The following is a 15,139-nucleotide window of genomic DNA, read 5'->3' as shown; positions in this document are numbered from 1 at the left end:
GACAAGTTGCTTAACGATTGTCTAGATCAAGGAAACCACCTCAATTTCAAATTTCTCCAAATGCTTGGCAATAATTACTTGTGTAATATAGGACCACAAATGTCTATATGATTGTAGCTACATCCATTGTGGTCTCTCTCTACACCAACTCAGTATTTGAATTGTTTTGATTAAGTAAAAACAGGTTTTGAAAGGACCCGAAACCTTTTAACAAAAGGCAAGAAAGATATAGCAATGAGGATCAAAATAAAATTGTGGAAAACCACCCGGCAAAACAAAGGGACACACTAAAGTTCCCAACAAGAGGGCAAACAACCCAAGAAGTTATAGACTATCAAGATTTACATTTTGGTCCAGTCCTTTGAGAGCGTAAAGACATATCAAAAGAAGGAATGAAGGATTTGCCTTTTTTTCCTTTGACAGATGCCCAACCATCCTCTACCTTCCCAGCAACCTTCTACCAGTCCCAACTGACCCCCAAAAACCTCGCATCGACAGAGTCAGCAACAAAAAAAGGGACAGCAACAACATTATGATCCAAAGCCATCAAAGGGACAGCAGTCGAATCAACAGAGACAACAATAGGCAATGAGTCAAAAACAACAATCTGTTTCGAAACCATCGTAGAGACAACAGCAAGCGATGAGTTAGCAACAACATTCTGATTCAAAACTGTCGTAGAGACAACCTTCGAATCACTAGAAATAGCAATAGAATCCTCGGCCAAAGAGAGATCAATATGCGAAGAGCTATCCGAGCCATCCACCTCCGTAGAAACCTTATGAACCATATAATGATCATCTGAAACCCCCAACCACCAAGAAGGTGATTTCTTTGATCTAGCCTTGTTAGAGGAGCAACTCGCAACAAGATGTTCGATCTTATGGCATTTCTTGCATTTGAAAGGAATACCCTCATAATCAAGCAATTGAATCCAAGAACCAGTTGGAGAAGCCAACTTCAATATATAGCATTGTTAAATATATAGCAATGTGCCTTTATTACAATAAAGAAAGATTTTAGTTCACCTCAAAGATTTAACTCTCATGACTAGTTGTCACAATTCACCTTTAAATCATAGACAAATCATACTCTCTAGGGATAACTCCCTCTCCCTTTAGCCATAGCCCCAAGGGGTAGAGGTGATATGAAGTAAGGGGTAGTGATGATAAAAGTGTTTTTATATTTAAATTATATTAACAGAAAAAAATCACCTAGAATATCATTGCATGCTTATCACATGAACAAATTTTTTGTGATTCACATGATACAACAACTAAATGTAAGTTGTCTCCAAAGAAAATTGGTTGAATCAAGTTATTTACAACTACCACGTGGCCACTGACAGATTTTCTAGTAGTACATACATTATATATGCAAGTGGAAAGTCTTAGCAAATTATTTATTTAGACATTTGCAGATATTGAATTATTAATGTCTACATATCACCTCCTATATGATAAGCATCTTCAGACATTGACAAGAAGATCCACATAAAAATGATTTATAGATCCACTCCTAGTAATGACAATAGTATTTAGATGGAATCAATTGGACAAAGATTTAAATCATTAATACCCTCTTAGCAAAAAAATTTAGAAGTACCCCTTGATGGCTCTTATTGACAAAATCCTTTAATAAGATTCCTCTGTGGATAAGGTTGTCGAATCTTCCCCTTCACTTATGGTTGGATTCTATCCTAGAGGTTGTGGGGGAGGCCCTTTGGGACTTCTTGCTGGTCAATTCCGCATCTTCCAATGTTTTTCGGAGGACATATGCTCACATTCTTATAGAGATCAACGTCTCTGTTGGGTAAAACTAAGGTTCAATTGGATGGTCTTTATATGGATATAGTCGAATCAAAAATTACCCTAAAAATGTCAATCTGGGAATCGTAGACTTATGAGAGATATCACGGCTATTTGCTCAAGGGGTGAGGATAATAAATCAAGAGGTTTATGAATGCAATTACTACTTGCCAATAAATTGAACTGTTCAAATTTCCACACATTTAAGATTACTTTTTGCAGAAAGAATTCTAATCTAACATTCACACTTTAATAGTTGTACACAATGTCTTTATGAATACTATGATCATTATTAACACATCTCTAAATAATTCACAAATACTCCTGTAATTAATTAATTATAATGTCTTTACAAATACTATTACAAAGTTCTGCCTGAATAAAAGGTTGGTCTAATTTTACTTGGATTGCGGCAGGAGGTTTAGTGGCAGCAGGAGGTTATTTGCAATAAACTAAGTGCAACAGGAAGTATGATAAGAGTAACAGGGAGTATGATTAGTAAATGGTGAATAGGACAGGAAGTGGTTTAACGAATGGATGGAGATTTAAGCAATGATAAAGCAATGATAAGCGAAACAGATACAAATGTTTCAGCCAACTATTTCACCGAGCAATAAAATCTTTGATTAACAATAACAGGCATCAATGAACTTTGATAATTGAGAAATACATAAATACACACATTCAAATTAATCTATAGAAAGATGTGTAAAGAATCAATCACTGCAAAATACTTACAAAATAAACTAAAGTGATCTCACTGAGCTTCCCAAGAGGGGGCCCTCCTCTGGTTCACAGGGTGAGAGATGTCTAAAAATCAGCTACTGCAGAGACTACAAGTTCTCAATATCCCAGATTTCCAAAAGTAATATAAGGAGAGTATTTTTCATATATCATGTGTTATCTTTCTTTGCAATTTACATTCACTTATATAGACTTAATAAGTTTTAACTGAATTAATTAAACTAGAATGACAAAATGGCCTACTCCCTAAATATGGAAGATAGTTTGTTTTGGCCGTTGGCCATATAACTGTTTTACAAAACGATCTTGGCCTAAAATAACATACAACCAAAAATTGTTCTGTTTTAAACATTCAAACTATTTGCTAAAAATATCATAACAAAACTATAATTTTCAAACTGTTCCTCCACTCAAACGGCTGGCTCCACTCTTACGCATCCTTGTTTTACTTAGCTCTTGTAGCAGCATCAATCACAATATATCATTTTCATAAACTTAATAACCTTTTAGGAACTATTCTTCCCTCTTTAGAGAAGTACTTAAATATTCTAATTTCCTATCAATAGTTTAGCAAAAAGGGAATTTTATGCCAAAGAAGTGGGAAATGTATGAGACAAAAGATTAACAAAAACAGGGCACTATCAGGACTCATCATCTCCCCCCAACTAAAGGATTTTCATGTCCTCATGCAAACAAAGGATACAAACCAGGTGGAACATTGCTGTCAGGGTGCTCCATGGACTCTTTTGGAACTATAGCTGGACTGTTAATCTTATCCTGTTGTACGACCCTGGATCTGAATTGTTGAAGCTCTTGCTGAAGTTGCATAAAAGTATGTAGAAATTCATTAACAGTAACCATAGGAATGTCTGGTATTGTCGTTGTCAATGGAATAGGATCAAGAAGAGGACTAAAGGCACCCGATAGATCCTTTGGAGGCATCTCAGGAACAATCAAAGATTGTGATCTCACCGAGCGACAAGAACTCTCTGTATTTCCTGTAGCACTTCGCGGAAGGGGTTCTTTCTGAGGTGTTTCAGAGTTGTCTTGCACATTTTGCTTTAAATGATCCTCACCCTGTTCATAAGCCATCTGGATGGTATTTTGCACTATATCATCTTGCCATACAACACCTGGGTCAGATTCACCTCCTGCATCAAGTGTCTGTTGACTCATGTCTTGATCAAGATAGTTCTTTGGAGATTCTGTAGCTTTATCAGGGCTCATTTTTTATATGGGTTCACATTCAGGTTCATTATTGGCTTGACTTTCAAGGATTTCTCCTTCCTTGTTTGTGTCAGGATTTTCCAATTCATCTTGAGGGTCACACTGGTTTGCAGTAGTATCACCTTTGTGAGAATTATCTTCTTCATTAGCAGGATTTAGCAAACTTTCTATGAATGGTGCATTCCTTTGTTTCTTCGTGTGTCTGGTTTGACGGCGGTGTTCCCTACCCACTTTTTCTTTTCGTTTCTTATTAGAGCTACTGGTCAAAACCTCAACTTCGGAGTTTGTAGCAGCTTGAGCAACATTGGCTAGGTTTTCTAAGCGGCTAGCAGAGTGTGGCGGATTACAACGTATTGGAGAGGGGCTAGGTGTTTTTTTACTAGAGGAAATGCATAGGCCTTTTTTGGGTGTTTGCAAAGATTCAGCAACAGGGGTTTTTTCTAGGTCATGGTCTGGAGAGGGTTGTTCCTCAATCATAGTTTCAGTTTATTTTTGCTAGGTTTGAAGGGCATTATATGCAGGGTCAATAAATGCATCCCATGCAATGGGGGTTTCCTAGAGCTGAAGACCATGTATGACCAGTAGCTTGATTAAACCATGATGTGCTAGGGAATTTTCATGACCTTCCCTAAACTGAGTGCAAGCTCTCTTCAAGGAATAATACAGATAATAAGGAAGATTAACCAGTTGCCCTATCCTCAAATGAAGCATGAGTCATAAATGATGTGCATGAACAAAATTAAAGCGGCCTTCATAGGTAATATACTGACCTATAAATTGGGTTACCGAATCCCATGGCAAAGGAAGGATTTTGCGTCTGGCTCCTTGTCCCTTAACAACCTCCACGGACTCATTGCGCTGCAGAAAATTGGTTCTGCCAGTCTTTAATTCTGTAACCCGTGTACTGGCAGTGGGAAAATATAATTCACCAATTTGGGGAAGATCTGTTACAGCGGCCACTGTTTGCACCGTCACAAGAAAGGTGATGCCTCGTATTGTCACAGAGTCTTGATCAAAGGCATGGGCGAATTCTTCAGCAATGGTAAGGTCATAACCCTACAGCCGACGGAAAAATTGATGCCATCCTACATGATGAAAAATCTTGTAGGCTTCATTGTCTACCAGTAGCTTGTCCACGGAGTCTAGTTCAAACCGCTTACGTTTTCCACCCATGACAGCAGAAAAATTTGAATCCAAAAGGGCAAACAGAGAGGAATGGAGGGTTGATCAGAATTCGTCATTTTAATGGAAAATGCAGAGGTAAAATAATGGTAATAGGTCTCCAACCTATGTGAATAAATTATAAGGAGAAAGTGGCAGGAGCGGCAATAATTAATGGGAATGTGGAGGTACGACACCCCCCCCCCCCCCCAAACAAACTTTGGCAAGAAAACGTCCCGTTTTCGCTAAAGCTAGAAATAGGAAAATAAAAAACAAAGTACAACGAAAAAGAAGGGTAAGAAAACTCCCTAAAAAGTAGCAAAATGATGGATTGGTGATGTCAGAACGATGATTGAGCAATATCCATGCCACACGAGCCAAATATGGAGTAATTATGCCAGAAAATTGAAGGAGCATCGTGGAAACATGAAGGAAGCACGTGAAACCTGCAACAGAAAGATTTGAAAAGAACAATCATTAAGAGAGAAGATCACGAACAGAGACACGTGCAAGGAGAGTGGTGGAGGTTATTTGAAAAGGCCAGAGTGACAGGAGAGTCATGAAAAGGGACACCACAAGGATGGCGACAGGATCTAAGAAACCTCCTATCGCATGCAGCCAAGAAGGATGGGGGTGGAAAGCAAAGGGCTACAAGAGAAAGGAAACCTCCTGTCACAACCATCAAGGTTTTTTTTTTTTTTAATTTATTTACGACACAAGATCGCCGAAAAATCAATTTTCAGCCCAGTGTCGCCTGGAAGCGCTGGCAAACCAATTTTCACATCCAGGAAATCTAACAACTACAAGTTGCTGGATTACCCGGTTTTCAACAAGTAGTTGGCCAACAACGCCAGAGATCTAGTTTTCATTGTTGGATCTTTTTTTTTTCTTTTTTCTTTTTTTTTTTTATAACTAGTTTTTCCATATATATATATACTATCAATGTTAAAGGAGACCGAAGGGAACCATGGTGAGTTCCTTGGCAAGTTTCCTTTGAGAGAGGCCTCCTATATAGCTTCAATCGATGACCATTAACAAGAAGCTTGCGACATTCAGAATCCACAGTGCAGAGTTGGACCGCACCATTGTTGTATACATGTTCAATTTCATAAAGTCCAAGCCACCTTGTATGAAATTTACCTTTGAAATCCTAGAATCGGGAGTCGTAAAAAAGTGCCCAATCGCTAGGCTGAAAAGAACGCTGACAAATGTGTTTGTCATGCCACAATGTTCATTGATTTTGAACAAGTTCGGTATGAAGAAGTGCCTCTTGACGTAACTCATCAAGGGAGTGGAGTTGGGTTAGTCGTTCCTTTTGAGCATTAGAGAGACTCAATCCGAGTTCAAGTGTAGTTCGAAGAGTCTTAATCTCAAACTCAATAGGAAGTACAACCTTCTTACCATAAACCAATTCATAGGGGGTCAGACCAGTGGTGGTCTTCCACGTAGTACGATAGGGCCACACAGCTTCAGGAAGTTGTGTGGCCCAATCACGCTTATGAAGTGCAACAATTTTGGTAAGGATATTCTCCAGTTCCCGATTAGTCACCTCAACTTGTCCATTCGCTTGAGGATGATAAGGTGATGATTTCCTATGGCGAATCTCATATTCCTTGATTAATGCAGAAATGAGGTCTGAAGTGAACTAAGGTCCTTGATCGGTAGTGATTTCGCGTGGAACACCAAAGCGAGTGAAGATTTCAGAATATAAGAATTCAGCAACTTTGGTATCCCTAGCGTGTTTTAGTGCAACTACTTCAACCCACTTTGTGACATAATATGTGCAAACAAGAATATATTCCTTGTTTCTGGAAGGTGGGTTAATAGGTCCAACAAAATCAAGACCCCATTTTTCAAAAGGCTCAATAGAAAGTTGAGGGTGAAGTGGCATTTCATCTGATCGTGTAGGACGACCCATGTGTTGGCACTGGTCACAATGTTGAACATAACGTCTGCAATCCTTATGGAGCGTAGGCCAGTAATAACTTGTAGTCAGAATCTTGTGAGCAGTTCGTCAAGCAGCAAAGTGTCCTCCACAAGGTTCAGTATGACAAGCGCGGAGAATGTCAAAGACATCTTCCTCAGGAATGCAGCAGCGCATGATATTGTCAATGCCGGTTCGGAATAGAAGACCATTAATCCAAGTATATTGTCCACTGAGGCCCACCAACTTATGATGCTCACGAGGGGAGAAGTGCGGTGGAAATTTGCATGTAACCAAATAGTTGGCAATGTCGGCATACCACAGACTTTTAGCAGAGATTGCAAAGTGGTGTTCGTCAAGGAACAAGTCATCAACAGGAACAACTTCATTATCTGACTGAGGTATCCAAGACAAGAAATCTGCAACCACATTTTCTCGACCAGGCTTATCAAGTATAGTGACATCAAATTCTTGTAATAAAAGCAACCATCTAATAACCCTACCGGTTACCACAGGTTTATTCATCAAAAATCAAATTGTTGAATGATCAGTATGAACAAACACCTTATAACCAGTAATGTAGTGCCGAAATTTATTAATAGCATAAACAACAGCTAAAAATTCTTTTTCAGTTACCGTATAGTTTACCTCAGCACTAGTGAAATTCTTGCTGATGTAGTAGATTGAATAGAAGAGATTGTCCTCCTTTTGTCCAAGTACTGCTCCCATTGAGAAATTAGAAGCATCAATGTGGATATGGAATGGTAATCCCCAATTAGGACCTCTAAGAATAGGAGTAGTTACTAACTTGTTCTTAATGGTTTCAAAGGCCTCTTGACATTCGGGGGTCCAAGTGAAAACAACATCTTTAGCTAACAAGGCAAACAAAGGAGAAGCAATTTTACTAAAGTTCTAAATGGATCTCCTATAGTATCCGATGTGACCAAGGAAACTCTGAACATCTTTTTGTGTCGAAGGTGTGGTGAGATCTTGAATTATTTGGATCTTTTTGGGATCAACCTCTATACCTTTTGATGAGATTAAATGACCTAAAACAAACCCTTCTGTCATCAACTTATAGCATTTCTCATGGCTTAAAGACAAATTAGTATCAATACATCGCTTAAGCACTTTCTCTAAGTTATCTTTGGCTTCTTCAAAGGTATTTCCATGAACAGTAAAGCCATCCATATAGACTTCTACACAATCATTAACTAATCAGGAAAGATGCTTAATACTGCACGTTGAAATGTTGCAGGAGCATTACATAACCCAAAAGGAAGAACATTGTATGCAAAGGTTCCCCATGGATAAGTAAAAGTAGTTTTGTCCTGATCTTCTGGGGCAATGCAGATCTAGTTGTAACCACTAAATCCATCCAAAAAGGAAAAGAATCACTTCCCTTAAAGAGTATCCAAGACTTGATCAATAAAAGGTAATGGAAAATGATCTTTCTTAGTAGCCTTATTTAAAGCTCGATAATCAACACAAATACGCCACTTACCATTTTTCTTTGGAACGACAACCAAGGGAGATACCCACCTGCTATCCAAAATTGGATAAATAAATCCAACATTCAAAAGTTTTTGGAGTTCCTCTTTGACAATATCACACAAGGCAAGATTGAGTCGGTGCTATGGTTGTTGGATTGGGCAACTTCCCTCCTCAATATAAATGTGATGGGTACAAGTGTCAAGATGAATACCGCGCATGTCTTGATATTCCCATGCAAAAGCATCTTTATGTTCTTTAAGCATACTTATGAGATCCTTAACCTGAGCTGGTGTTAATTGTGGATTAATATTAAGGGTACGCCCAAGAAGGACCTCCATAGGTTCGAATGAGGTAGGTCTTGATGATGTTTCTGGTTTCTCTAAAGATAATAATGGACTATATAAACATTGATGTGGTAGAAGTTGATGTAACGTGAGGAAGTGCTTAATGGATCGAGGATTGCCAACTAGAGGAAAATTCCCAAAAGGACAGTCAACAGTCGCGTGAGAAGGAAAAACCATAGTTTCCAGGATATCATTAGACTCATACCTATTCTGAAGAAAATGTACTAAAATGGCCTCATCAGTTGGATCTTCAAAACATTGTACTTGCCCAATGGTGAGGACTGGAACATAGTCGTCTGAATCACTGTCGACCTAGGTTGGATCCTCGGTATCTAATAATGGTTGAGCAGGAGGATATAAGGTTAACTCTTTTGTTTGCTCACCATTAAAAATAATCATGTTACCTGATCGACAATTAATGTGGGCATTGGCTGCTGCTAGCCAAGGTCTTCCAAGAATGAGAGGATATCCCCCCAACTTAGCTTTAGGCTTAAGGATCATGAAATCAATTGGATAATCCCAACTATCAATGGAAAGAATGGCATCTTCTATAACCCATTCTGGTCTGACTAAGGAGCGATCAGCCATTTGAATCACTGTAGGAGTAGGTCTAAGTCCCTCTAAGGATAATTTTTTTGTTTCGTTTGTCATTACATTTATGGCAGCACCTAAATCCACAAGTGTATTAGGAATAACAATTGTACCGATACTTACCTGGATAACAGGACTGCCAAGATTTGCATATTTTGGGATGCTAATATTTCCCAACATTAATTATGCAAGTTGTCCAATAACTTTCATAGTTTTTGGATCCTTCTTTTTCGGTCGTCTAGTACATAGTTCATGTATCGTCTTATTGTATACTGGTACATCCTTAAGAGCCTGCAAAAGAGGAATTTTGATGTTAACATTGCGTAATTCATTTAAAATATCAAACTCATGATGTGCTAGCTCTTTAGGCTCTAGCTTATGAATGAATTGATCAAGAAAGGGTGGTTCTTTTTCTGGCTCCTCTTCAGGTTCATCTGGGACCTCTGTGATAGTAGGTCCTTTAAGAGCTTTCCCAGATTTAAGGTGTACACCATCCAACTCAACCGAGTTAACAGGATAGGTAGGCAAATTAATCACTTCACTGTGATAGATTGGTTGAGGAGGTTTATTATTGGGATTTGGATTTGGTTGAGTTGGCATGGATGTGGGTTTAGGTAGTTGTGGTGGATTTGAAGGTGGGTTCGAAGAAGATGGAGGTATGGGAGGAAGAAATTGTTGAGGTTGTTGATAGGGGCTTATTAATGGTTGTGGAGGAAAGTACTGTTGTGGAAAATAGGATTGTGTATAAGGTTGATATGATGATGGAGGAGTTGGATATGAAGGTTGCGGCCTCCATGTTTGATGCCATGGCTTTGGGGCCATTGTTGATAAGGTTGAGGTTGTTGATAACCTCCATACCATGGGCCTTGGTTAGAGAATTGCTAAGGTGGTCCGGAAAAATATTCATTGGAGAACCCTCTAGGTAAAAATTGGCGTCGTGGAGCCATATAATAAACTGGTTCTTCGGTATATTCCATAGGAATCATCCCTTCAAGAAGAGGTCGTAGCGTTGAAGTCTTACTAGCTTCCTCAAGTGATGCTACATGAGTCTGATTATAAGGGCAATCCTCCAGTCCATGCTTCTTACGACAAGTTGGACAATATACTGCCAAGGCCTTTTCAGCTTCCTCATGTTTCCTGCGAGAAGACAACGTGTCAATTTGTTTGCCCATATGGTTTAATAAGTTAGTTTTAAGATCTTCCAATAAATTACCAATTTCACGCTTGGAAATACCTAATGCATTACCCATAGTAGAAAACTTACTTGAATTCTCGCGAATAGATCAATGAGACCGTGAATAATTCCTACATATATCGCAAATATCTTCAAAGGACATTTTAGAAATATCACCTTTTCCAATTAAATTCAAGGCATCCATGGTTTCATCGCGAATCCCTCTTAAGAAAAGCATCTTAATGGTTTCTGTAGTCAAATCAGGACGTCGTGAGCGTTGTAGGCTAAAGGCAAAACATTCCAAAAAATCTTCAACTGACTCTTCTCGTTGAGTCATGCGAAAGATTTCATCTCGTACTTCCTTGGTGTTACAGTACTCCTGATATTTGGATAGAAAAGCATCTTTCATTTGGTTCCATGTTCTAATGTCCCTAAGACTCATGAACCATCGTAATGCAGCATCTTTCAAAGTAGTTGGAAAGAGCTTTAATTTTTGTGCATCACTTTGATAATCGTAGCTATTACAAAGGACATCAAATTCGAACAGGAACATATCAGGATCCTCGGAGGTTGACCCTCGAAATATGGGAAGTGTTGAGTGAGGGATATTTTCATAGGGGCATCATCAATGGGAGGCTAAATAGGAAATTGGAAGGTTGTATTATGTTGAACAATTTCATTCCTATTGTTTTCATTATTATTTCCCCCTACATTGTTGTTTTTGACATTGTCAACCATGACTTCTTCCAAAACTTTGGTTGCCCAAGGTGTAAAATATGTTTTAAAGGGTTGTTCCTGAGGCTCTGGAGGCTTACTACACCTAATCTCATATGATTTTGCAAACTGTTTAGCAGTTTCAGAGGGTGTAGTAGGAGAGGTGAATTGAGAGAATGGATGGATTTTAACTTCACCGCTTGGTTTGGTTTCCATGGTTGATGGATTTTTCTCTTTTTGTGATTTTTGATTTTTTGAGCTACCTACGGATTCCTTCTTAACAAATCTACCTTGACTATCTCTAGGCCTATTCATGCACCTAAATGATTTACTGCAGTGGAAACCAAAGGTACTATCCTAAGCAAGGTCGACAATTGCTCAAGATTTCTCAAGGGCTCACTGTTCCTATCTTGACTTATTATAGTTTCATGTCTTTAATATCTCTCCCCGGCAACGGCGCCAAAAATGTTGGGTAAAACTAAAGGTTCAATTGGATGGTCTTTATATGGATATAGTCGAATCAAAAATTACCCTAAGAATGTCAATTCGGGAATCGTAGACTTATGAGAGATATCATGGCTATTTGCTCAAGGGGTGAGGATAATAAATCAAGAGGTTTATGAATGCAATTACTACTTGCCAATAAATTGAACTATTCAAATTTCCACACATTTAAGATTACTTTTTGCAGAAAGAATTATAATCTAACATTCACACTTTAATAGTTGCACACAATGTCTTATGAATACTATGATTATTATTAACACATCTCTAAATAATTCACAAATACTCCTGTAATTAATTAATTATAATGTCTTTACAAATACTATTACAAAGTTCTGCCCGAATAAAAGGTTGGTCTGATTTTACTTGGATTACGACAGGAGGTTTAGTGGCAGTAGGAGGTTATTTGCAATAAACTGAGTGCAGCAAGAAGTATGATAAGAGTAACAGGGAGTATGATTAGTGCGACAAGAAATATGGTGAATAGGACAGGTAGTGGTTTAACGAACGGATGGAGATTTAAGCAATGATAAAGCAATGATAAGCAAAATAGATACAAATGTTTCAGCCAACTATTTCATCGGGCAATAAAATCTTTGATTAACAATAACAAGCATCAATGAACTCTGATAATTGAGAAATACGCAAATAAACACATTCAAATTAATCTATCAAAAGATGCGTAAAGAATCAATCACTGCAAAATACTTACAAAATAAACTAAAGTGATCTCACCGAGCTTCCCAAGAGGGGGTCCTCCTCTGGTTCACAGGGTGAGAGATGTCTAAAAATCAGCTACTGCAGAGACTACAGGTTCTCAATATCCTAGACTTCCAAAAGTAATATAAGGAGAGTATTTTTCATATGTCATGCGTTATCTGTCTTTGCAATTTACATTCACTTATATAGACTTAATAAGTTTTAACCGAATCAATTAAACTGGAATGAAAAAACAGCCTATTCCCTAAATATGGAAGATAGTTTGTTTTGGCCGCTAGCCATATAACTGTTTTACAAAATGATCTTGGCCTAAAATAACATACAACCAGAAACTGTTCTGTTTTAAACATTCAAACTATTTGCTGAAAATATCATAGCAAAACTATAATTTTCAAACTGGTCCTCCACTCAAACGGCTGGCTCCACTCTTACGCATCCTTGTTTTACTTAGCTCTTGTAGCAGCATCAATCACAATATATCATTTTCATAAACTTAATAACTTTTTAGGAACTATTCTTCCCTCTTTAGAGAAGTACTTAAATATTGTAATTTCCTATCAATAGTTTAGCAAAAAGGGAATTTTATGCCAAAGAAGTGGAAAATGTATGAGGCAAAAGATTAACAAAAACAAGGCACTATCAGGACTCATCAGTCTCCAAGGAGCTCCCTACAAAGATAAAGTTGACCACTCCTAATGGCTCTTGGATTCAGCTTCTTGATTATGAAAGGATCCCCTTCAAATACAGAAAATGCCATAAGACCGATCACCTTGCTACGCATTGCTCCTCTGAAAGGGTTCGATCGAAGAAGTCACCTCCTTGGTGGATGGGGGTTTCAGATGATCACTACATGGTTCAAAAAGCTTCCTTTGTTGGGGTTGGAGGGGATTCTTCAAGGGCGGATTTTGCCGCTGTCTTTGATTCAATTGTTGCCCCAACGGTGGTGACCAATTCTGGTGCCCCTCCTATGGATGTTGTAACAAGTGATTCGGTTGTGGCCCCTCTTGCAATTGTCTCTAGTTGGTGTTGTTGTCCCTTCTACTGTTGGGGTCCAAAAATCACATGGTAGTGGAGTTCCTTCTCCTGTCGCAGGGGTTTTGGGGACTGGTTGCGATGTTGCTGACTTTTAAGTGGCAGAAGGCTGCTGGGATGGTGGAGGATGGATGGATCTCAATAAAAGGGAAAAAGGTCAAATCCTCCACTCCATCTTATGATGTCTTTACGTTCTCAAAAGACGGGACTAAAAGGTAAATCTTGAGTCCTCGCATGTTTGAGGTGGTCCTTGTTGATTACCCTGGCACTTTTGGCATGATGTTCTTCGTAGTTTGTCATGGTTCGAAAATAATTGTCCTTTTCTTTTGTAACCATGGGGTTTTCAAGTTCCCGTTCTAAACTTGTCTTGGTGGTGGAAATGTACGATGTTATCTGTGAGACCACCCTGGTCACCTTGTTTTGGTTGGTGACCCGTTTCAACTTTGGGCTATAGTATTTTTGTTTGGGTTTCATTGAATACATTCTGATACGTATAGGGTTTCAGGCACCCTTCAAAACCTGTTATCCTTAATCAAAAACAAAATTCAGAAGTACCAATTTCAAATTATTTATGGTATATTAATTTCATGTAGATAATATATAGTAATATAATTCATTTATAACATGTAGTAATGTTTCCTTTATATTCTAGAATACTACCCCTCAGCACCATTAAGATGTCTGCAACATAGGACTTTGTACATAATATACTTGTCTGAATAAGACCATATAAAGAAACAGATCATTTACTTATTTAACTAACCATTTATTTATTTAGTGATGCAATTATGTCAACTTGAATTTAATTTTTCCGAATAAGCAATGTTGACATATGCTAGAAGAAGCCAATTCACGTCCCGTCTTGCTTGTCATGACTACCATTTCAAAGACTAATTTGCATTACTTTGTAATCAAATTATATATTTTAACCAATAATTTAGCATACACAATAAGTATCAAAATGCCCTGATGCAGTGCATACCAAATCAATACCGTGCAGGGAACCGGTGAAGATAGAGAAATGCAATTACTTTTGCTGTGCACAAAACTTGCTAAGGTTGTTTTCTTGCAACACAGTCTAGGAAAGAATAATTCTAAACACTGACTATTTTTTAATTTAAATGTAAGATAGTACTTGTAAAACTACACAAATATAATTAATAATATGTAAGATGTTTCACTTTATTCAATATGTTGCATACACTGTACGGCAAGTCCCTTGCCTTCTTGAAGGGTGAGCCATCTGAACTTTCTTGAATTATACAGTATAAAAATGCTATCATGCTTCTGAAAACTGCAGTAAAAATTGGTAAACATTAATTGGTAGATATTAAAATATTATCTTGAAAAAGTGCCAACATGGCATCACCATTTTGTATTTTAAATGACCACCACTGAATTTTATGTTAAGGAACATATAAATATATATGTAATCCAATCTATAACAGTAAAGTTGATCTAAGACAAGTCATTGGAAATTGCATATACGTTTCTGAGTCAGGCATCAGAATGAGTCAAATATCTTTATGGAGTGTCATAAAGCTCAAATCTTTATAGTTGAATGGAATTTCATGCTCATATTTATTTACCCTTATCTCTAGCAATGACGAGCTTTTTGAATCATTTATTTGACATAACATTAGTTTTTATCTGATCCAGTCTCATCAATAACTGGTAGATCAGAACTGATCAATGACGCATG

The 15,139-nt window shown here is 37.8% G+C and overlaps 1 protein-coding gene across 1 annotated transcript; it reads right to left on the bottom strand.

The window, feature by feature from the left end:
• Positions 1 to 6,171: 6,171 nt before the first annotated feature.
• LOC149563063 (uncharacterized) lies at positions 6,172 to 6,858 on the bottom strand. The gene is made up of 2 exons (XM_089828063.1): positions 6,730 to 6,858; positions 6,172 to 6,552 (listed from the first exon to the last, which is right to left on the bottom strand). Exons 1-2 carry the CDS (start codon positions 6,856 to 6,858, stop codon positions 6,172 to 6,174), a joined length of 510 nt encoding a protein of 169 aa, XP_089684189.1.
• Positions 6,859 to 15,139: the final 8,281 nt, after the last annotated feature.

Source organism: Cupressus sempervirens, chromosome 4 (assembly GCF_028749045.1).
Source record: "Cupressus sempervirens isolate cs-2001-9-10 chromosome 4, ASM2874904v1, whole genome shotgun sequence".
NCBI lineage: Eukaryota > Viridiplantae > Streptophyta > Pinopsida > Cupressales > Cupressaceae > Cupressus > Cupressus sempervirens.
Note: the sequence above shows the minus strand (reverse complement) of the source record. Positions and strands in the feature narration are given on the sequence as shown.